The sequence below is a fragment of the Trichogramma pretiosum genome, unplaced genomic scaffold (genome assembly GCF_000599845.2).
Source record: "Trichogramma pretiosum strain Unisexual culture from Peru unplaced genomic scaffold, Tpre_2.0 scaffold93, whole genome shotgun sequence".
Lineage (NCBI taxonomy): Eukaryota > Metazoa > Arthropoda > Insecta > Hymenoptera > Trichogrammatidae > Trichogramma > Trichogramma pretiosum.
The window spans coordinates 413,944-437,754 of NW_019640795.1; the positions used below are offsets into that span (position 1 = coordinate 413,944).

Here is a 23,811-nt window from a genome sequence, read left to right on the forward strand (position 1 = left end):
TTTCAAACTCAAATATCTCAAAAACGGCATTTTTAAGATTTTTTTAAATAGTGCCAATCGAAAGCTGAGAAAATTTCCTATCGATATGCAAGTTTTCAGAGAGTACTTTTGATAATTATTCAATGAAATACAGCGACGAACGTGTAAAAACGTGAGATTTTGCGCCGCGCGGGGTACTGCGCGCGGGAACAGCTGCCGCACGGGCCGAAATGTCACGTTTTTACACGTTCGTCGCTGTATTTCATTGAATAATTATCAAAAGTACTCTCTGAAAACTTGCATATCGATAGGAAATTTTCTCAGCTTTCGATTGGCACTATTTAAAAAAATCTTAAAAATGCCGTTTTTGAGATATTTGAGTTTGAAAGTTTATGTCAAGTTTTTCCGGGGAAAAGTGAAAATTTCGGAAAATCTGACCCTACCATCGGAAAGCTGAGGAAATTTCCTATCAAAATCATATGGCACATATTTTTTCTGGGTGCATTTAGGTGCTTTTCTGGCGAGTTACAAATTGAGCAATTTCGATTAATAATGCCGCTCGGGCACCGCGCTAGGAGACTTGACGTGAAATGACTCATATATATTGACACTGCCACACTTTTTTCATTCGAAATTTTCGCTCTCTCTCTCTCTCTGTCTCTCTCCCTGTCCTAACTGTACATTGCGGTTATTACCTTGGCCGCGTGCTCGCTCGCTCGTTTGTGTGCGACCAAAAAGGATGCTGTGTACAGCGATATAAGTTACAGAGAGCTCGAAGCCGCATGTACGCGCGGTTTGCCAAAATAAGCGGCTCCATTGTCGTTGAAATTTAAGACCAACAGGTTCCCAAGGCCATTGCTCTCTTCTCGGCTGTCGAGTCGATTGCATGCGCGGCCGGCACGCCAAACCAATGCAAATGTTCAAGTGCAAAGAACGTGTCTCGTTGCAGCCAGCCAGCCAGCAGCAGCATCACGACTATACTGCGTTGACAATTAAAAGACTCCTGACGGAATAAAGGCCGCGCGCGCGAGAGCGTGATCGTGCTCTCATCGAGGCATGCCATACTCGGGTATAGATCGAGAGCGTACAGAGCCTAGCAGATCCCGAAAATCCGTTTATCCTAGTGGTCGGTCGCCGGCTCATCAGCTTCCTAGATTGCCACTTCTCGCTCCACTCGAAACTAGATTTTCTCTTCCTAATTGGCTGTATATAGTTCCATTATCTCGAGTATTGTGCGGCGCGACGAGCTTATCTATCGCTGCTTATCACCTCCGTAGTGTAGCCTATTTTGTCCCTTTTCACCTCGACGGAGCTCGAGAGAGAGAGAGAGTGAATTAGTGGCTTGAAAAATCTCAATGCTGCAACGGTGATACGCGCGGATACATCGACTGTATACGTACAACGTGTAGGTGTTGTAGCATGTAACGGTGTATTGGCCAAATATAAAATCTGCACGAGCGACTGTTACGCGAGGTATATAATACACTCATTCCCTCGTTCCAAAGAGATCAAGTTGTGCAATTGCTGTTGTATGTTGATTTTTTTCCTCATTTATTTCCGGTTCTGTGTCGCGCGAGCCGACGACGACGACGACGATGACGAATATCTGAGAGGTTCTCTCTCCGGTGCGCTCCTCTCGTCTCATTGACAAACATTGCGGCAGGCGAGAGCGACTGCAGGACAAGTAGCGCGTCGGCGTTTTTGCGAATAGCTGCTAATGCCGTTGGGCTGATGCCGCGTCAACAACAGCGATCCGCAACACAGAGAGCATACAGTCCGTGTATTATATCGGCGGCCGCTCTCCAATCATCATGAGCTTATTTCCCTCGAGAGACCGACTCCGAGCCCTGTAAAATGCGCCCATGGAATAACGAGCCAGCAGCAGCAGCGGCAGCGAATTTATAGTGTATTATATTATGTATATAAACGAGTTTGCAGGGAGCGGGGGTAATGTAGAGCTACAGTAGCTGCATTTTAGAGCGATAATAATCGGAATTTTTGCACGATCCGCGCGTGCACGCGTCGTCAATACGATGCAGCAGCGATCATGCCTACGCGTGACTGCAATGTTCAATCATCCTTATCGTCCTCGAAGCAGCATTTGCCAGCTACTTTCTGCAGTCATGATCAGTTGAATTTGCGCCGGGATAAACGACGCGCCAGCGAAGCTTATTATACACGTATTCGTGGTCCGGACAAGCGCGAGCGCGCGTGTTTGGTCAATTTTCACGTACAGCAGCAGCAGCAGCAATAGCGACAGGTGTTGCAAACTGCTGAAAATTATTCCTACGCTACGTAGCGTGTAGGTGTGTGTGTGTGTATAAGTTGTGTCTAGTATAAGCTCGGAGTAGCAGCAGCGGGTCTGCGTTCGGAGACACGACTGCTGCGGGGATTGATTTAATGAAAATGGGCACGTCAGTTTGCGCTCGCGTCTAAATCGCGCTGGCACGTCCTCGGCTCTTTGGAAATTTACCCCGAGCTCTGCTGTTAACGCAGACTATTCCGACATCTCGTTACTTTTTGTCCTGCCCCCTCTGTCGCGCGCGCGTATACGTGTGGCATTGTAATTGTCGCGCTACGCTCGTCAAAGCGTCCGTGTGCCTCATACGTATAAACGCTAATGTCACTAAATAATTACTCCGAACGCACTTCATTTGTCCTAAATGCGCGTTTAATTTTTTTTTTTCATCCCGTTCGTTTTGAGACGACTGATCAAACAAATATTCCACCGCCGTGATACGGTTCTCGGTTCGAGCAGAATATTTCTTGCAGTTGGGACACTGTTGCTGGAATTGTGTGCCAAGCTCGAGTGCGAAAAAGAGACGGTACATATAGAAGCCGAGAGAAGAAAATTATAACGTCTCTCTCGCGGCGAGTGAGAATCATGATTTTACTACGGTGTCTCTTCGTTTGTTTAATACTGCAGCTTCTCTGGCTGCGGCAACGAAAATTGGCTCGAAGAAAAGTACACTAGCCAACGTTGCTATGAGTTTCGAAAGCGCTCGATACTTTTGGATTATATTAAAAGCCAACGTCGGAGAATTCGCTGCTCGCCATACGTATATACGATATCGAGTTACAGAGATTTTTGCGCAGTCTGCACTTCGAATCCTGCCACGTATATGTATACCCTCTTTCGTGTAGAATCTTTTACGTCTGTCATTAGTATAAAAATCATATTTTATGCCGAGGAGAAAAATCAAGGAATATACGTGTGTGCGATGAAAATGATCTTGCGCGTAGCGTTGCCTACATCTCCTCGAGAGAACGAGCGAGATATCGAACTCGTTTTTCGCTTGACTGGTCTCACGGTATATATCCTATATACGGCGCCGCGCGGAGCCAGCCTTTTTTCGCTCGCCTCCTCGCGATAGATTCAATCTTCTGTAAATGTTCGTGAAAATAACGAGCATGCACGTTTGCGTACAACTCGCTTATAGCAGATTTTTAGATCATCTGTGTCTGGGATACACTTTTGTCATTCAACCGATCCAATACTTTTATCGAATAGTACATCGACGGCTTTTCAATCATTCAACTTTATCACCGCATCGTTAAAAATCTATTTCGATTTCTTAAAATATTCACGACGCTCTAATGATGTAATTACATAAAAAGTAAACATATTTTGAATTATAGTGTTCAATGAATCAATTTTCATATTAAACATGAATATTTAAGCTTGTATTTGCATGAGGCTAATACGTAAAACATGTAACTAAAGTTAGCCACTAAATCATTTATCCTAGATAATCTATAGGATATATAGAAGACCATTTATGCAAAAGTAATGGGCTCTGATCGATGAGTATATGCAGTATACATGTTGGTTCGGGAAGAGTAATTGGAATGCGATACTTAATTAGAACAATAACTTATACTCAAAATTTGCAGTTCTAAACTTGTGAAATATCGTCTTTAGAAGCCATTCTGTGTAGTATGCATATACGAGATCGAAAAAATATTCATTGAAAAAAAGGAAAAACAGAAAGATTAAAAAAACAAAAGTTTTTTTTTTACGAAAAAAATTGTAGGAAACATATGGTGCCCAGAATTTGCTCCAATTATTTCCTTCGAGCTCTAATATAAAATTGTTCACGCTCGATGATATTACGTAAATTTTAGAATATTTTAATGAATGAGTTATAAGATTACTTAACTTGAATTAGATGAAAATTACGAGTGAAAGTACTTTAGTTATGCATAACACGCATAAAAGTATACAGCTCCAATGATGGACGACAAATAAATTAGACAATCACGTCGAAAGCGAGTTGGGTACAATATAACGCTGATTGGCCGTAAAGAAAAATCGGTGAAAAGTCATTTTTGAGCTTCCGCAAATTTTTTCGCCGAACTCGCGACCAGATACACGTGCCGCAGTATGTGTGCATTGCGTGTACATCGCGTCGCCGTGTACTTTCACACGAGTGAAATGAGAAAGATAATTTAGAAAATCTTCAATGCATCTCGCCGTACACACACACACACGAGGTGTTGTGCTGCCTGCCTGCCGCACAACACAAGTCGTGCACCGGCGAGAAAGCTCGCGCGAGGCTCTCTGAGAAAGAATTAGCGAATTCCAAGCGTCGAGAAGACGTCTTGTACGAATGTCTAATGGATTGGAGGCGATATTGTACAGTTGCAAAACAAAAGATCGGAAAATGTTGTTTTATTTCGCAAGGGATTTGTACGGATCGTTACGTGAAATCGTCAGCGGCTACAGCTAAAGCAGTCGATAAAATTTGGTCAATGGAGTTGCAGCTTCGAGGCAGAAATTCGCAATTAAAAGCTCGCTCGCACGCAGTTTCGGATCTTTTCCGAGCATAACGCAATAGCTCTGCAAAATACAGCAGTCGAGAAGTTGGTCAGCTTCAAACTGTCGACGATCGAACTATAAACGCGCGGCACGAGTACTTTGACGAGTGTGTTTACTTCAATTAATATGTATACGCGCGTAAACACGTGCAGGCGCAGAACAAGTGCCCTACATAAATAGTCTGCGTCGAACTGCGCGCACTACCACTGCTATGCTATAAGGCCATAGTCGAGTGCCACCGCCGCCGCGCCGATTATGATTGTTATCTCGAGAGGCTAGTACACATATAATATAGTGTAATTTTCAATCGAAGCGTGAGAAAGTCATTGACATTCCAGTATTGTGAATGGAACTGTTGCGCAAGATTCTCTCGCTATAAATGCGCATTGTCGCACTATTAAGGATTGATCTACGTGTATGCAGGTGAGAAATAACAGAGGCGTGAGTTTCTCCCGCTGTGATAATTCCATCGGTCACCTTTTTTCTCTCTCGCATTAGTGAAATTCTAGAATTTTTTCTACACTCGAGCTGCTTCTTTTTGCGATTCCGTCAGATGTTCGCTTGGTTTTCTTTTTACATTCGAGGGCGTATGATATCGTCTAATTTTCCAACATCTGTGCCTCCCTTCGAGTTTAATATTCGACCGGCGAGTCGCGTGGAGAGACGAAAAAATCGTCATCTACCTACGCGCGCACACACATGGGTTTCGCACGAGTCGTTTATTTGCTTTGCGCACCGACGAGTTTGCCAAAAGTTATTGCTACGAATTACGAGCGCATAATCTTTTCACCGCTACTCGATCAAAGAGCGAGCGAGTCGCAGAGTAGCAATCACTTTTAATGGTCTGCTCCGCTTCGCGAGTGGATTATTTATTTGATTTATTTTTGCTAAATTGCAACATCCCGATGATAATTCAATTACCCGAGCCTTGCGCAATATAAAAACCAATTTTTTTCTTCCTCGGCGCGATCATGGTGGCCCGAACGGGAGGGACGCCGCCTAACGACGCGATCGCGTCGGGCATAACGATTTCTTAATTAAGTAAACAACAATGATCAAATACTTTGGTATATGGTTCGGTTGGCGACCCCGTGTACGCAGTACGTGTACGTGCATACACACACATTTATCTGCAATACGAAAATCCGATTGGAATTGTCAATTATCCGCGCCGAGATCGTTATATTAGCCGCATGCGCTGACTCTGAGTTCGCGCGCGAGCTATATAGCTGTAGTGCAGATCGCGCTCGGCGCGAATAGAATAGCGCGCACCGAAGCGCACCAACGCAGCCCATTTCGATCGGAGTGTTCATCAGACCGTTATGAATATCTGTATATACGTATGCTTCGTGTGTACACACATATAGAATTGCTGCAGAAGCTCCAGTGCGTTTGTGTGTGTGTGTGCGAGTGTGCGAATGCGTTGCACAGACAGTCACTCATCTCTCAGTCGATGCAGCTAGCGCGGAAATTGGATATCCGACGTGTGCCCGAGTTTGCAGAGGCTCTTCAGCAACATCTGCTTTGTTTGTCTAAGTGCGCTGCGCGCGGTAATTCGAAGGTCATAAACATGCGGGCTCTGGGATGCAGCAACATCTAGAGCTACACAGCTCCGCGCGCGGTCCTCTCGTAGTCGCACGCTGCAGAAACACGTGTCGCATTATTGTATTTGCGCGCTGTTGCCTGTGTATGTATACGTACGTTCGGCTCGTAATTAGCTCGTATTATTACGTTGACTCGCTGCTGCGGTTTGATTCGCGCCGAATACCAATATTTACTGTCTTGGGCATGATTTTCGCAAAGCTATATGAAGTGCATTTCTGCGTGTGTTTGTCTGTCTATGGCACACCTTGTATGTACGCGAACACGTGGGATGCTTAGCGCAAGAGAATCGATTCGACCGGGTATATAATGAAAAACAGGTCGAGTCGAGGGCTTGCAACAATGAGTTTGTGTGTGTGTGCGCGAGCGTACGAGCAGGTACACCATGCATGCACACACTGTTCGAGGTGAAAGTACAATATAAGCTGCCGCAGATGTGGCTGACAGACGTAAGATGATGCGGCGATATTCGGCTGAATCGTACAAAACGTTGCTTATGCCTGCACACTTCTACGCGCAATTTTGCTCACCTGCAGCTACACGTTCGAGGAATAAATTCAATATGAGAAATCTTATACCCGACTAATGATTGTTTTGCAAGCCGTTCTCTTTTCCTCGATTTGGGAGAGATTCCAGCGCTCATTATTCGTGCGCAATTCGATTATGCATCGAGGCGCGCTAGTGTATTTTATAAAATGGTAAAATATTTACAAAAGTTATATCTAACGCTCTATGAGGATGGTACATATCATTGATGAAATTACAGTTGCCTACAAAAAATATTTTCATATATAAATACTAATCGAAAATGTTTTCACTACTTGCGACTTTTCAATACGCCATCTAGCGATGGAATCAAAAAGCTCATAATTAAATATCAATAAATCTAATTGCAACACAATATGCATTTTGCACATTTAATCTCTAAATTTTCCTACGATAATGTAACTCATTACTTAAAATCGATAAGCGCCTGTGTAAGAATTGCAATTACAAGTGAAACTTCAGCTAGACTACAGCTTAGCTTAGCTATGGCTTCGCGCTATATATAAGCTGTATATGGCTTTATGCATAGAAATACAAATAAGCGCTAGCTAGTTGGAGTCGTTTGGCCGATCCCTCACCCGAGAGCCAGCAAACTTTCAGCACTGCCGAGCGTCAGTCAATCCTAGCGCACGAAGCAACTAGGCGCTCCTGAGGCACATAAACGCGCTCGCTAGGCTTTTGAGAGTTACCTATTCACATCCAACGCGTCTAAAGAAGTTTCACTTCAATAATAGAATCTCTTTGCGGGTGTAAAATAAACATCGATCTTTCAAAAAAAAAAAGTGAATGAAATCTTGGGCTATTGCCCTGGTCTCGGTTAAATCCTACTCCGTGCCACGACAGTCTCGCATCTTGTAATCCTTGATTGACTTTCGTGCGGCAGAGTCAGTTTCGGCTTATCGCGCGTCCATATCTACTGTGTAGGTGTTAGTGCGCACGTGTTATATGTATACACAGGTGACGAACATTGGCCGGGTCACCAACTACTAACTCGACAGCGGCGGCGGCGGCGGCAGCTTCATTGAAAATCAACGGCCATCGCTTACGCGTCCGCAGCTTAGCACTGTTTGCGAGCTGTATAGGCGACAGGCAGCTTTCGCCGATTATTCGGAAAATTGCCTCGTTCGCGGCGTTATAGCTGTATATACACACCCGGGGATTTTCTCCGCGACTTTATTTTTCGAGGCACGGGCGCGTGCGGTGCCGCGCTACACTGCTTTTTTTGGTCCGCGCGTCGTAACGCCGGCTTACGCTCAGCGGCGGCGGCCGCCTTCCGAGTAGTTTCTTGTTTTTCTACAAATATTTTAAACTTACTTTGTAGGACATAGGGACGGGGCTTAAGACAATTTATTGTAATGAGAAAGTGGCGTTGATGGTCGCCGAGATTTCGAGACAAAAGTAAATGTATAATAACTCGAAAATATATATGCATAAGCATTAGTAATGGCTTTCTCAGTCATGTGTGAAACTTTTTACGGCCAACTCTGCTCGTTAATTTGCGAACGAATGGAGGTCAGAAGGTATAAAAAGCCGCGGGTTGTTCCTATGCTTGCATTTTATATTACGATAATGCGCTGCGTTAAAAAACGATTCTTAGATATAGACGAGAGGCATAATATTTGCGAAAGTCGAAAGTACGCGCTGGTAATTTTTTTTCCTTCGGCTTTGCAGTTGAAATATTTTTAGAATCGTTTACTGCCATTGAAAAGGCCATTGTCATGAATATATGGTGTCGGACACCAAGCTAATTCATAGAGGCCGACTCGTATCTACTTTATCATTCTCCGAAACAATAGTCTCACTCTCTTAGGAGAGACAGAGATATGCAAAACAAAAGCAATACATAATCGATCGATGCAATGTAAACAAGTTACAGCCACATCGAACTTGGAAACATAATTTATAACTGGCTATAATTTTCTCGCGATGAGTTCACCAACGTATAACCTGACACGTAGACCGAGTTTTTCACCCGTGCAATTGAAAATACAGGATCGAAAAGGTATCTTTCATCGGAGATCTGTAATTTTGGCGAAAGTTGCGGAATTTTCGTCTCGCATTTTTATCGCTCGTATGCGCCGCAGAGCAGAGTTTGATGATCTTTTGGGGGATGGAAAGAGCAAAAAACGCGGAACAAGATCAGCTCTCTCGAGACACGTCGCAGAAAAGTGAGTTATAAGTCTGGCGAAATACTCGTCTCTTACGCGTTTTCGTGGCATTCGACAAAACGCGATCGCTTTTTCCACAGAACTCATCGATTGCGTAAAAGTACGTATGGCTTTTTATCGATTAATACAGCTCGCGACGAGATGTTAACGTCGAAACGAGCAAGTTTTTTTATTTATCTCGGCTCAACAGCTGATAATTGCAAGTTTCACCCATCGCCTATTAACGGATATTACGTTTAAGTACGGGGAAAATTCACTTTTACCCGCGAGTGTACCTTAGCACTGTGTTTTTTTCGCTGCACGCAGTACGGCATTCTTTCGGCGCGTGACACGCGTGTGTGTGTTGCCGCTGGTGCGGAGGAGAAAAGTCGCTTTTGATATACGCCATTGCGCGCGTGTACGCGCGGTCTGCGCGTCGTCGTTATCGCGTGTGTGTATACTCACGAGCGAGCCGCGCAGCAAATGTATATAAATCAACTGTTGCATACACAATATTTGAGAGCAAGGAAAAGGATATTTTCACTTGACCCGGCGCGCGTGCTTATGCCTTTCTGCGGCGTCGCGAGCAATGCACTTTCTATCCGCGAGCGTTTTTCGCCGCAAGTAGCACGACGACGACGACGCGCGAGGACTCTCCTCGAGGACGCGGATGACTTTTGGACGCCGCGCGTGCGCATTTTCAGCGGGACGAGAAACGAGAGTTTTCGCGACGACGTGCACCTTGCGGGACGCCGACTAGTAGACTGTGTGCTACTCTACCGCGGCTAGCCTCGATTTCGATTATTATGCGATTACTCTGCGTACGGTAGCTCGCGCGGCGCAGCAGCAGCAGCACTTCGTTATATATAATAGGAGTCGAGCTTTTAGGAGCTATACAGTGGAGCTTAATTATAACTTATCGCCGAGCTCGATGAATAGACTATAAGATCGCCGTTGCCGAGCGTATTGCGAGCTGCAAACGGCTGCTGGCTGCGGCTTCGTAGCAATTATTTGACTCTCTGAGTGGATTCTTTTTATTAGCATATTATGCACGTAACGATCCGACCGATCTATGAGTAAATTATCCCTAACTTTTATACAATGCCTGGCGCAAGCCTATATACGTTTGCGTTATATATCTTTAACACGAGTGTGTATAAAATATATATAAAATGCAGTTGGAGCAGTTTGGCGGCGGCGGCGCTTCCTCCTTTCTCTCGGCGCGCAGTACGCTGACCTCCGCCGCGCGCGATGCTGCATACACACATACACACACACACATACACATACGCCGGCGAGGCACTTGTTTATGTGTGTGTGTGTGTGTACGTGTGAATGTATATAAATATATAGGCATGGATATGAACGAGCCCCGCGCGCATGTGTTGCATAGGGCCGCGCTTAATTGACTCGCATTCGCGGAGAGCAGCCGTTGCGCGCGCGCCGATCGAAAGACAGTCCATACATCTTCGATGAAGGGAGAAAGAAAAAATCCGCTCTTATACGCGCTGTATGCGCTGAATAGGTCTAATGAATAATCGCCGCAGCAGCTTATACTTTATAAAGCCAGCAGCAGCGTACGGGAATGTTTCCTCTCGGGCCGAGGCTATCCAATAATTTAATCAAATATATTTTATTTCGTCGCGCTGCTTTCTTATGAATTATTAAAGAGAATCGCGCACTCGATTTAGTTGTGCATTGCAGGCATTTGGTACACTTATCGACTGCTACTTTAGAGAATCGCGTGTTATAAATACGTAAACGTTCGCGGAAAAAGCTTTGAATTCGCTGCATCGGATCGCCGAAAAGTGACGCCAAGTGGAAATAATGTAATCTGATGTAACTCGATGATTCCCGAGACAGCGCCGAACGGAGTCGATGTTTTTCCCCCGAACTCGAAAAACCGGCAGCGCATTCGGCATTTAAAGGCTTATCTCTATAATATAAGCGGCGTGGAAAAACGGTACTTATACGTAAGCGCGTGTGAGAGAGAGAGAGATACATAGGCGAGAGGCGCGCCTGGCTCGCGCTTATCACCGACTGTATAACTCGTGTGCTCGTGCGGCGATTCTATAGGTACCCACACCATATAAACGTGCGTACATTATATGTGCGCTGGTGCGGCATTTCGTCAACGCGCGCGAGCCCGTGCGAGCCTCGGTGAAGCGCCGATGTACCGTTACGCTGCATATCGGCAGTGGGTTCCGAGGCGCAACATCTGAAATCCGAAAACCGGTTTATCCTTGACCAGCAGCGATTCGACTCCGAGGATATATATATAAACTTCACTCGCGCGAAGGAAGCTTAAATCTGAGATTTTTTTTCGGGGGAGCAGAACAGACCCGACCGACGATGATCGTATCTTCCGTACGACGCGCGTTGTGCAATTGTAGTACTCATTATCTGGAGCAGTGCGCCTCGATGCAGCGCGGTGACAATTCGCTTGACAAATGGATCTATTTTCTCCGCTTTTCCGTGTGATTAATGGTCGTCGCATCGCGCGTCGCGCGACTTTCTTTCCCATTTAAGAGGAGCTGCTAATGCCTATTACGGAAAAATTACGAGATTCAACGACACCAATTTTACGGCTCGCGCGCTCCACTGCTGCGTTACAAATCGCGCGACCAAGAGCTAGCTGAGCTATACGTATGCAACTTACGCATATAGCTACATAGCTGCAGCAGCAAGTACTAATCTTCCGCACATCCGATTGCGTTCGATTGCAGTGCGCGTCACTACATACTCTTGTATTATAGGTAAACAGAGTTGCGCAAAGAAAATACGTCGAAGCAGCGAGTCGAAAGGAAAAGAGGCGATCGCTCGGAATTTCGCCTTAACGGTATGCAGCAGCAGCAGGGAGGAAGAAGCCGGTTTCTTTAAAGCTCCACCATGTGCACGCGTAAATATATACACGAGCGATGCGAGCAATCCTTGTTATTAATACTTTGAGTGATTACTCGCTGAGCTCCGCGGAAGACAAAAAATCGAGCATCGCAATGGAACTCGGTTAATGTTGTAGAGCTGATTCGTCTATACTTATACTTTCGAGCCTTTTGGCCGCACGGAGACTCAAGCGAGGATGCTAAAAGATTTTGCAGGCCGAGGCTCGGCGATCGTGTAGGCAAGAACTTGATTATCCTTATCGATTCGGTGGAATCATTTGTTTTTAAAAGCGAGCGCCGCAATGGGCGTTATCGCTTCGTTATTGCCATTTATTTAATTGCCTTCCGAAAGAGCACCTGCCTCTGTGCGTGTGGCACGATTCTCCCCGTTGATAATAATGGTCGTTGAGTCTATAATGAATCGAAGCTCGAAGCCCGGCTCGTATCACGTTTTTACTTTCATCGCTGCTGCTGCTGAAAAGTAGCTCGTCGTAGCTCGGCTCGTTCTCATCGTTCCGCGCGTGGATCACAAATCGCTCATCGATCGGGATCGCGAACAATAGCCTATATAGGAGGCCGTATTATAAGAGAGCTCGGCGACGCTGCGGATTTCTCGACTCCAGCGAAAATCGATTCCGGGGCTCTGCGCGGAGCTCGTCAGCTTCCATGCTAATTTCCACGCTTGCGTTTTCACTCGCTCTTCATCCTTTTCTCGCTTATGCATGTATATACGTGTATTTCACAGCCGAGCACGCGGTGTAAGCTTAATTGCTTTATTGTCGCGCTCCGCGATTTCCTTTATTTTCTACGACGCGTCGCAAATGTTCCCTTTTACTTTTTTTGTTCCTACTATATATACGACTTTTTTCCTGTTAAGCGAGCATCGCGGTCAGTCCTGCATTTATAAAAATGTCATTTTAGGTATATGCAGCTTGATTTTCACGTGCTCGAGACGCAAAGTGCAAGAGTTAAAAATAAAAAATGTATTTTAATTGACATTCGACGAAACGTGTATAGGTGTTGATGTTTTTTTTTTTTTGCTCGCTCGTGGCTTGCCTCTTGTACAAGTTTCAGCAAATCCGCCGAAAATCAAGTACAGGACGGCATCGCAATTCCATGCACGGGAGGGCGGTACATATATATGCGCGCAGCGTGTACACATCATACGTATAGTGGGATATATAGCCGCGCGAAGCAGTAGCTTAATTAGGATCGAAATTCGTTAGACTCGAGCTTGTCGAGCGGCTGCTGCTGCTCTTGACTTGCTCCGCGTGTACGAATATGTATATACGTTCGCGTGTGTGGGATATTTCACGACGTTTGCCCGCGTAACTGCGATGTATATATACCTCTACGACGATGCATAGGAGCAGTGCACGAGCCCAAGAGCTAGCTCGCATTGCGCACGAGGCGCGTCTATGTATGCGTTTTATATGTAGTAGTAGTGCTCGTCGCCGCAACGCACGCGTAAGCAAGCATACCTGTGCCGTCGTCGCTGCTGCTGTTTCGCCTCTGCCTCGGAAATGTTAACACGCGTTGCGCGCACGCAAATGAAAAGCTATATACGCGCGTTTCGGGGGGGGGGGGGGCGACGAGCGCGCCGTGTGTAGACGAGCTGCGCGCCAAAGCGTCTCGCGTACAAATAGCTGGCAAAAGGGTGAAAATTCTTCGATGAGCTCGATTAATTAAACTGTTTTTTTCTTCATTTTATTTTTGCGTTTTTTTGCTCTGCAAGGCCGCCCCCCTATATCGAAGTTGGGAAATAAATTTAATTGACTACCACTGTTAAACTGCGTGTACATTTGCGCCGGGGAGAGAGAGAGACTTTATTGCGCAAGGTGCACTCAAATACTGCGAACGAGCTTGCGGATGAAAAACATTGGCCAAAAATGGAGATGAACGTGAAAAAAAAAGGAAGCGAGTGATGAAACAAATTGAACTTTTCTCTTTTCTCTCGAGCTTTCGGATGATGTGACGGATGTGTCTGTTCCCCATGATTTTTCACCCCGAAAGAAATATTTTTAACCTTTGAGCTTAGAAAAATTGAGACAGTTATTCATCTGTCGACTGGCTATATAGATTTCATGATTACTTTGAGTAACAGAAATTTGCCGAAAAATGCGAATTACATCATTGACATGTCACATTAGCTCATTTTAATTCGCACATACGTAAGAGCACCTTTGTTGGCGAAAAAAAAACTGGCGCTAAATGAGAATAATCTGTCGCAATATAGGAAAGCAGCAATTAGAGATGAATAACATTAGCGGAGTGTTTATACACCTAAGAGACTATTTTCAAGTAATTATGAAATTCACATGCATTCGACTTTCTAATAAGTATGTATTACAGCGCGCATATTATACTTTTTTTTTATTACGACTCGGCATGCGCACGGCGTGGCGCGTTGCTGCTCTACTCGACTATGCGTGGAGAGTTTTGAAACGTTCGGTGATTCGCGAGAACGAGCGAGGAGTAGTAGTTGTAGTAGTAGTAGTAGGCATTAACAGCAGCCTGAAAAGTATATAATATAATATCGCAAGTTATGCGATTTTGCGATGAGTACGTTTTTAAACGCGGAAGAGTATCATAACGTTGCAAACAGCTGCGAGCAACAGCGCATTGCGATATATTAAATTATAATTACAGCCTTCTCATTATCGTTTTTCACTCGAGCGTTTATGACGCTTTGACAGGAAAAATCACGTTACGCGCGCGTCCTACACTGCTCGTCGCTCTACGCGATTAGTAAGTGATGCACTTTTACAGCTGAGCAAATCTTCCGTCGACAGGATACATCTTGCACCAAGCGTTCGATACATATATATTAGTCGTTCACTGGAACGGGGGGCATCTCGCGGAAGAATACGAAGAAGCTAATGCGGCAAAGTCCATAAACGTGCCCATTGATCTGTCTTCCGCGGTGCAACCCTTCGGACAGAAATATCCGCGGCGGAACGAGCGGGAGCGAATGCACTCCGTGAGCCTTTGCTGCGATGGGCTGACAACAAAAACAACGAAGAAAAAAAGGAGTACGCTCTTTTACACAGCCACTCGCTCGTGAACGTCCATGCCTTTTATACCACTCCGCGAGCTGCGCATTTACAATTCTCCCGTGGCGCGCGTTTATGCGGCTTTTCCCATTTTATTGATAATCATTCGCGCTATTTCCTTCTCTCGCTCGCGCGCGCGCACCGCAGCGGCGAAAATTAATCGAATTCCATAATCGCCGAGGCGCATTCCGGCTTTAAATACAGTTGAAAACTGTAACTCGTGTACATATAGCTTATAGAGTGAGCATCATGGCCGTACAGCGCGAAGTATTACATGCCTGCATGATCTCTCCGCGTGCACTGCACCAGCTGCAATGCATAGCTGCTTATAAGTATACACAAGTGTGTTTGTGTGTGTGTATGTATATAAAACTTATATACGTATGCATCGCAGTGGGTATATGATAAGTTGTATACCGTTAGCTCGAATGGCCTTCGCGCCGGAGCGCAGCTTCGCTTTTGATACTCATTTTCGAGTTGCGTCTTTGATAACGGCGCATTCGCTGTTGCTGCTGCTGCTGCTTCCTTTGAGCAAACCTATATATGGGGCAAATTTCCTGAAGTGTCCTAGCGCTCTTCCGCACGGCATTTTTTGGCCGAATCACTCAATTTCTAACTCGCTGTAAAAGTATCAAAACGCCCCTCAAAAAAATAACTAAGTAATGATTTTGATAGGAAATTTCCTCAGCTTTCTGATGGTGAGGTCCGATTTTCCGGAATTTTCAATTTTCCCCTCGGAAAATGCAAGTAAATATTCAAACTCGAATATCTCGAAAAACGCCACTTTTTTTGCGTTTTTTATTGTTTCAATCGAAAGATGAGGTCTTTTTACATCGGACATGGTAGTTTTCAGAGTGTATTTTTGATGAAAACTAAGGAAAATACGGGAGGTTTTAGTTAGCGCTCGGCCGCTCGACGCGATTTCCAGCCTTGCGCGGCTCGCTGTAACTTGTAACTCGCTCTTATGACATTGTGATTTGGCTGGAAAAATTATTAAACATATGGTTTCGATAGGAAATTTTCTCAGCTTTCTTATGGTGTATTTGGATTTTCCGATAATTTTCATTTTCATTAGAAAAAGTAGAAAATAGACATTCAAGTCCATTTTTTCTAGTGAAAATGAAAATTATCGGAAAATCCAAATACACCATAAGAAAGCTGAGAAAATTTCCTATCGAAACCATATGTTTAATAATTTTTCCAGCCAAATCACAATGTCATAAGAGCGAGTTACAAGTTACAGCGAGCCGCGCAAGGCTGGAAATCGCGTCGAGCGGCCGAGCGCTAACTAAAACCTCCCGTATTTTCCTTAGTTTTCATCAAAAATACACTCTGAAAACTACCATATCCGATGTAAAAAGACCTCATCTTTCGATTGAAACAATAAAAAACGCAAAAAAAGTGGCGTTTTTCGAGATATTCGAGTTTGAATGTTTACTTGCATTTTCCGAGGTGAAAATGGAAAATTCCGGAAAATCGGACCTCACCATCAGAAAGCTGAGGAAATTTCCTATCAAAATCATTAGTTAGTTATTTTTTTGAGGGGCGTTTTGATACTTTTACAGCGAGTTAGAAATTGAGTGATTCGGCCAAAAAATGCCGTGCGGAAGAGCGCTAGGACACTTCAGGAAATTTGCCCCATATATACGTGTGGAATATTATGTACACATAAACACACATACACAGTCACGCCTATCCATAAAGTTTTTCCGCGTAAGCAGTTGCGCGCCGAGCGACAGGTAGAAGCAGAGTTCGTTTTGTCGGTTTGTACAATGGGATTTTCTCGCCAGGACGCGCGGATCAAATGTGTATACAGGTACTCTCTGAATGAAAGATTAATCACGATCCGAGCTCGAGAGACAGTCGTCGAGCCGGTTAGAATCACGAGTAAGTTTTGCGTGCGTGTATAATACGTAGCTTGGGCATATTTTCGCCGATATTATCGCAAACTCGTATTTGCCTTGTATATCGTATCGATACGATACTTCCGCTTGACGCGAACTTTAACTAATTGTCTCGATCGATCACGCTATATTTACAATTATTAATAATAGCTTATTTATCGAGTTTCCTCGGAAAATGTCTCAATCGATCAGGGTATGAAAGGGACGTTTTCGCTAGAATCAGATTTTTCAGTTATAAAACTATTTATATTGCGTTTATAAATGGTTTTATGAATGGTGTAAATTCGGCGCCTAAAATAATTACTTTTTTTAATTAAAAAAAATTATCAATCTAATCAATTTTATCAATCTTGTTTCTGCCAAATACCAAATGTATTGATTTTCAGATTTCGGCGATGAGGAATCACCTTTAGTCAAATCGTCGGTCATTGCTCTGTTCGCAATGTTTTTGTTTTTTAATTGAATCGAAAAAAAATTAAATCACACCTAGACAAATTACCATAATGATCGATTCATCCTCAACACGAATATAAATCAACAGAATTTTACCGTACACTTGACTAATTTATGCAGGAATATTAAGCGGATTTATAATTCCGAAGTAGCGCGCGATTTACAAAGGTCGCGCGAGGCACTCGTCGACGGCGCGACTTTAACGCATCCTTGAGCAAGTGTCAAAGAAAATGTTAATCGGCCAAGGAATTGCGAGGTTTTTTTTTGCCACTGCGGTTTTTCCGTAATTAATCTTCAAGCGCGCATATTACTCGCCGCCTCTGTGCCGTGAGAAATCTTCTCTCATTTTCTCTCGCCTCGGTTCATGCGTCGGGGTACACACACACACTGCGCGCCAGGAATAAAAAAGCAAATAAGAGGGATGATTGCGCCAAGTTATAATAGGGCAGATGCGCGTTGCGTTGCGTAACGCTACTACTTACTCTCGTGCAGCTCCTCGCGAGCGCGTTAGACGTAATTGTTCATTTCGCGCCGACTCTCGAGGTTTTTAGCGCCGCGCCGACGACGTGCTCGCACCAAGACTACTCTCTTGCTCTCCTCGCAAACAGCCGTTTAGCCTCGGCTGTACATGACATAATGGGCGGTATCGCGAGCGCCATAAGACGAAGAGATAGCTGCTCCATATTTTTCCTTGATTCGGGTAATGTATGAAGGGAATTCCGCCAACGGAACGGCGCTGGAGGATGATCGATTTACCTTGGCGCCCGACATACTATACCCGAGTTATGCGCGCGGGATTTGGCACGGGAGATTAAGTCGCTTCGATTCTCCTGTCTAACTTTTTTAGCTTAGCATTCAATAGTCTATATAACGGTTTAGTGCCGTCGACTTGGAGTTGATGATCTTTATCCGCGAATCCGCGTCGATGCATATACGCGAGCGAGCTGCGATCATGCACAGCATATTCACCGCGAAGCTAAAATATTTCAACTACTTTTTCTTTTTTTTTCGACTTAATTCCTCGATTCTAACGCGATTCGCAGCAAAAATAAGGAGATACGAGAGAGCGTCGAGAGTTATGCACACATTATACGGTAAAAAATACCCCGGAAGAAATTACGACCTCGAGCTTTGTACGCGAAAAAGGTTGTGTGCGCTGCTGCTGCCTAGCTCGCGGTGAAATAAAAGGGCGCGCCCGACTACTGCTCGCTCGTACCCAGGCGCAGCGGAGCTTCTTTTTTACGGTGTTTTTTCTTTCGACGTAACGCACAAGTTGTTCGCAGACGATCGTCCGCTTTTTTTTGCATATAAACTGCAGCCGCGCCAATTTAGGTCGTAAAAAAGTACAATTAATTCGGGAAATCAAAATCGCGACGAAAAAATAACTCTGGCTCTTCTCGATTCGCGCACGGACGATTAAATTTTTCTATATTTAACGGCCCTCCAGCTTTAAAATCGATCCAAGTCAGTCGATAGGTAATATGGATCATCTCGTTGGGCTTGTCACTCGGGCGACGGTGCATCGCGCGCGGACTCGAGACCGCAGGCGTGCAGCTAACTTCTCGGCTTGTGTCGCAGTTGCTGCAGGTAGAACGTCCCGATCATCGTGGACAAATACTCGAGAGCGCCGCACGGCAAATTCTCGTGTTTATGCGTTTATTGCTTCCTCGAAACTGTTTCGATTTCACGACTGACTCACTTCGGGAGCTGCGAATTCAATTTCGAAAATGTAACTCTCTGCCGCTATTTGCTGGAACTCGAGTTTTCGTTTAGCTCTGGTATATAGCTGCGCGCACCGCACGATTATTGGCCGACGCGCGAGGCTCGGGGCTATAATGAAATACCATTATATGCAGCCGATATGTTTAGACTGAAAGCAGAATAGTTGTAGATTCTCGCAGCTGCATAATAATTCCACGTAGGCTATTTTGCCGCTTGCGAAGGCAAATATGAACCCTATCAAACTTTGCGACATCTTACGCGGATGCGCGAACTTCGGAGCCAATGTACGGAGCCGAATGCTATCTCGCGCTTGCCACTTCAACGGCGCGATACGCGCTCGTGCATTTCTTATCGCAATAGTTCATGATTTGTTGCTCGCTTGCGTTGAAATTACCGTATTTTCGAAAGTATTCGTGTAATTTTTAATTAAAAAAGTACATACGTGTCTTTATTATTCATCGCTCCTTTCACTCTCATCGATACTTTCATATCTCGCAGGAGTATGCAAAGGCTTCCGCGTCGATACACGTGCACGCATAAACTTATTTGTTTATTCCGATCCCCGAAGCAAAATACAATAAATTAATACTTTCGCTTGAGTTCTGTTATCTGGTACATTGAATGCGGTACTCTCACCCTCGAGATCATCGTTTTCAAGACGCGTCGAACGGACGATGCAAATTTACCACTTTACACGGCTCCTCGAACGCGACAAATCTCTGTCAAAGTGTAATTCAACTTTTTATCTTCTTTGTTGCACGTGATTTAATTAAGATCCGATTTTATCAATTAACCTTGCCGGCACACGGCTCCGATCCTTATTTTGCAAAACAGCTCGTACACAGAGGCGCCTTTCAAACGCTAATATGGAAAACTCGCTCGTTAATTCTTGTTGCTTTTACGCTTTGTGCTAAAAAGCTACTATACTCCTTTTGCTCGGCACCTCTGTATCCATGGGCCTCTCCGACTTTCATTTACGCGATAAGAATCCTTATTTAATACGTCATTTTCACGCGCGCCGCGGCAACAGCTGATACACACAGCAGCAGCAGCAGTGGCTCGGCTTCCGCGCGAATAATTTCGATCTCTTCCGCCACTGATCAAACGAATTGCGAAACATTTAATATATTTTTTAAAGCACGCAGTATAAAAAACTGCGTGAGGATTCCACTGGGTATTTCATTTGTCTACGAGCAGTAGACAGCAGCAGCGCGCAAGGCAGTAGCACGACACATCAAAGTATATAATAGATGGCATAGAAATGCAAAAGAAGCTCCCATCGTCGTCGACGTTGCTCGCGCTTCCATGTATCTATATACTCGAGAGTGAGAGAGAGGAAAAAAAAGAGAAACGAACGCGCCAAGGAGTGTCGAAGCTCGTCTACGCGCGATACAAAGCTGGAATGCCTGAAGCGTCATACAGATGCTGCGGATATTCACTTTGACGTGTGAGCCTCGCCGGCGTTTCGCATATCTCTCGAGTTCTCTTTTTCACCGTGTACACTCTGCTTCTTCTTCATTTTTTTTCTCCTCATATTATTACGCACCCGTCGATTTCTAACGTGTTTCCTCAAAATTAAGTTCCCCGATAATTGTAGCAATCCCGTATCGATCTCGACTCAAGGTGCTTCCGAAAGTTCGAAATTTAAACGGCTGATCAAACTTTTCTTTATGTATTTTGAATCTATATGTCTGACATACCATGTAATTATTGTCAAACACAAGGGGGATTAAAATCATACTTGTTCAATTCTATTTATTACAAACTACAGTAGCAGGTTGTAAATAAAGGTTGCTCCGACACGCAATCGATGAAATTGGAATAGTTCATTTGTCGATGGAACGCAGAGTTGTTGACTGCAGTTGACATGACAGCTTACCGCGAGGAGTCGTTGATTCGAAGTACTTTTACGTGTACCTTGTAAAAAAATTTTTGTTCAAAATTTTCCGTACAAAAAAACAAACACTTGTCACGTACACAAAAATAACAATTTTTCTCTTTCAATTTTGCAGAATATTTTGGAAAAGTTCAATCCCAGCGCAAGGCAGCTCATCACCGCGGGCAAGGCCTACCTCAAAGCTCTGCACGGTAAGTACTCGCCTAAATTATCCAATGATTATTATTGATGATCGGAGGAGCTGCGCTTTATTTCATCGATACATACGTTGGCAAGCGTTAGTGTTACGTATCGCCTGGACAAATTGCGACGACTGGACACAATATATAATGCATCGACGCGCTGTACGCGTAACATGGCATCAATCAGAACCGCATTCCAACCTATCGGTCGTAATATACGAAGGCGAGGTCCTGCTGTCTTGGAATATACGTCTTGGAACGCAAACGAGCCTTGGGCTCTACCGCAGTACACGTTTCCGATGGGTGTCTATTCTCTTCATCATCGCTTACTACGACCACTACTATACGCAGTCGTATAACGAGCTCGCGTAGAGACACCATGGACGCGTGTAAGGCAATGCGCGTCGGCTAATTTATGGGCGGACGTCTGCGGAGACGCGAAGAGCGTGTACTGCGCTCGACCGCGGCTTTTAAACATCCCCACGCGCGCTCGTGTTCATTCCACGTGGCACGACTAGGCGCATACATCGCTAATCGTTAGTTTTTATCGCTGTATATGTAGCGTTGTATACGTTTCTCCGCTGCGGCCGAGTCAAAATAAAGATCGTTACTTGCCCCATTGATTCTATATCTGCTACATGATTTCTAGCCATTAGTATTTACGAGACGAGCGTACACATTCCTGCTCGGGCAGCAATTGCGGCGGAAAAAGACGACAAACTCGAGACTCGACAAACTGTATACACACACACACAACAGCAGAGCCAAAGGGCATTGGATGCGGGCTGGTATTCACGGTTCGCGCGCGCATTTTCGCCTCGACTCCTTCTCCTCGTGCTATGAGCTGTCTCGCTATACATCCGAGCAAATCCCGCTCTCGTGCCAATCGATACGGGAGGATGGCTGCGCGGCTATATACGTATACGGGGGTGCACGACATACACACACACGACGAGATATCGAGAGGGCGAGCTTGCGATTTACGACGCGTTCGGGGAATCCGATGTGTTGCTGTTGCTGCTGCTGCTGCTGCTGCCATGCGGACGCACCAGCTGTGTACACACGCGTATAAGGCCAACACGGCCGCAAACGTCAACTTTTGTTTTTCCCAATCGAGCTAGACACGGCCGGGCTGCCGTCGAGCTATAGCCGCCTCTAGTGTGCTTCTCTACACCTATCGCACACGCCTATAATCGCGCTTGGCTTGATACGAAGAAAGCCCATTGTCGCGCTCGTATCGGCACAGCTTTCCCGCACTTTCGACGCTTATAATGAGATCCGATTTTTTTTTAAGCTCCCGTGCACCTTTTGTCGTGTCCGCGCCGCGAGAGCTTTTTGTTCGCGTCTACGTACACATGATGCCTTGGTGCGCGTTGCGACCTACCTCGTTGTTTGTTGGTGTTGCGCTATACGTATACTTTTCGAGCAATTGCAGGGTATAAGGTACTTTATAAATCGAAAGTAGGCATATACTTACGACACGCGCGGGCGTACGTAAACAGCTATCAGCGCGCTAATAACCGTAAAGCATCCGACCCTTCTCTAAACACTATGCTATACTGTGTATACGCATTCTACGTTGCAAGCTCGCCCCTCTCATTTTCGCTCTATGTCTCCTGCGCGCCCCTCCGTTCTGTGCTGCCTCTTGTACACGCACCGAGTCCTCTGCTGTATCTGCGCGTATAACCGTTCGCTTCATGCAAGAATTGTCTGCCTGCGTCTGTACACATAAGCGCAGGCCGAAATTCAAATTAACATCCACCCTTCTCATTTATATAAATGTAGCCTCTCTCTCCAACGTGACAACGACGCATTAATTTGATTTGTTGTATATTTTCCTTTTACATTTTTTCTGGCTCCGCTGCAAGAACGATGTTCAAGAAAATGTGTCTTTGATGCAGACGATACAATAGTCATAGACAGTACAGTGGGTTTTTGCGTTTCTCGCATTTCTCTTTTTTTTTTCATTTCAATGGTATTCTGGTTACTTTTTTTATCCTTTTTCTTCGATAAACACTGAACTGCAGAATATGTGTAACTGTAAAGCCAATATTCGCACTTTTATCTTTATCGACGTTTTTTATTTTTTTCGTTGAATTTTATCGTACTATAATGTTTTAAATTATACTGATAAAAGTTGAAATTAAATGAGGAATCAGGTAAATTTGATGGTTAAAATTGAGTTTAAAATTTAATTTCTGTAAAGCTCGGTACGCATGGTTAGCTTTTTTGATTTCAACGCACAGAAATTTATTACTTACATATTTATAGCTAATAAGATCAAATGCAAATAAATCTTTGTGTACATTATACTTTGCTCGTGATGCATTGAACTCAACGAAAAGTGTTTTATTCCACGAAAGAGAGAGAAAATAAAACACTCGTTCGTTTATATGATTTTACCATGAAAAATTATAATATACTCGAAATGCTGCATAAGTTAGCAGTTATTAAATAACTTCTCGTTGGACATTTAAATGAGAAATATCGTAAAGGCAGAATCGTAAAGCAATTTCGAGTACGCAGTTATTTTCCTCGTGCGCGGACATATACACAGCGAATATTAGAGAGTTCGAGACACGCAAAAGCCCCCAGTCGCAGTCCAGCTACACAGCCATATCCTTT

The 23,811-nt window shown here is 44.6% G+C and overlaps 1 protein-coding gene across 1 annotated transcript in view; it reads left to right on the forward strand.

The window, feature by feature from the left end:
• The window catches only part of LOC106653300, an 86,500-nt gene that overhangs the window by 14,427 nt on the left and 48,262 nt on the right, over nt 1-23,811 (forward strand). Inside the window, exon 3 of the mRNA XM_023457963.1 lies at nt 21,120-21,195. Within this exon, the coding sequence (XP_023313731.1) occupies nt 21,120-21,195 (76 nt within the window). The remainder of the gene's footprint in view (nt 1-21,119; nt 21,196-23,811) is intronic.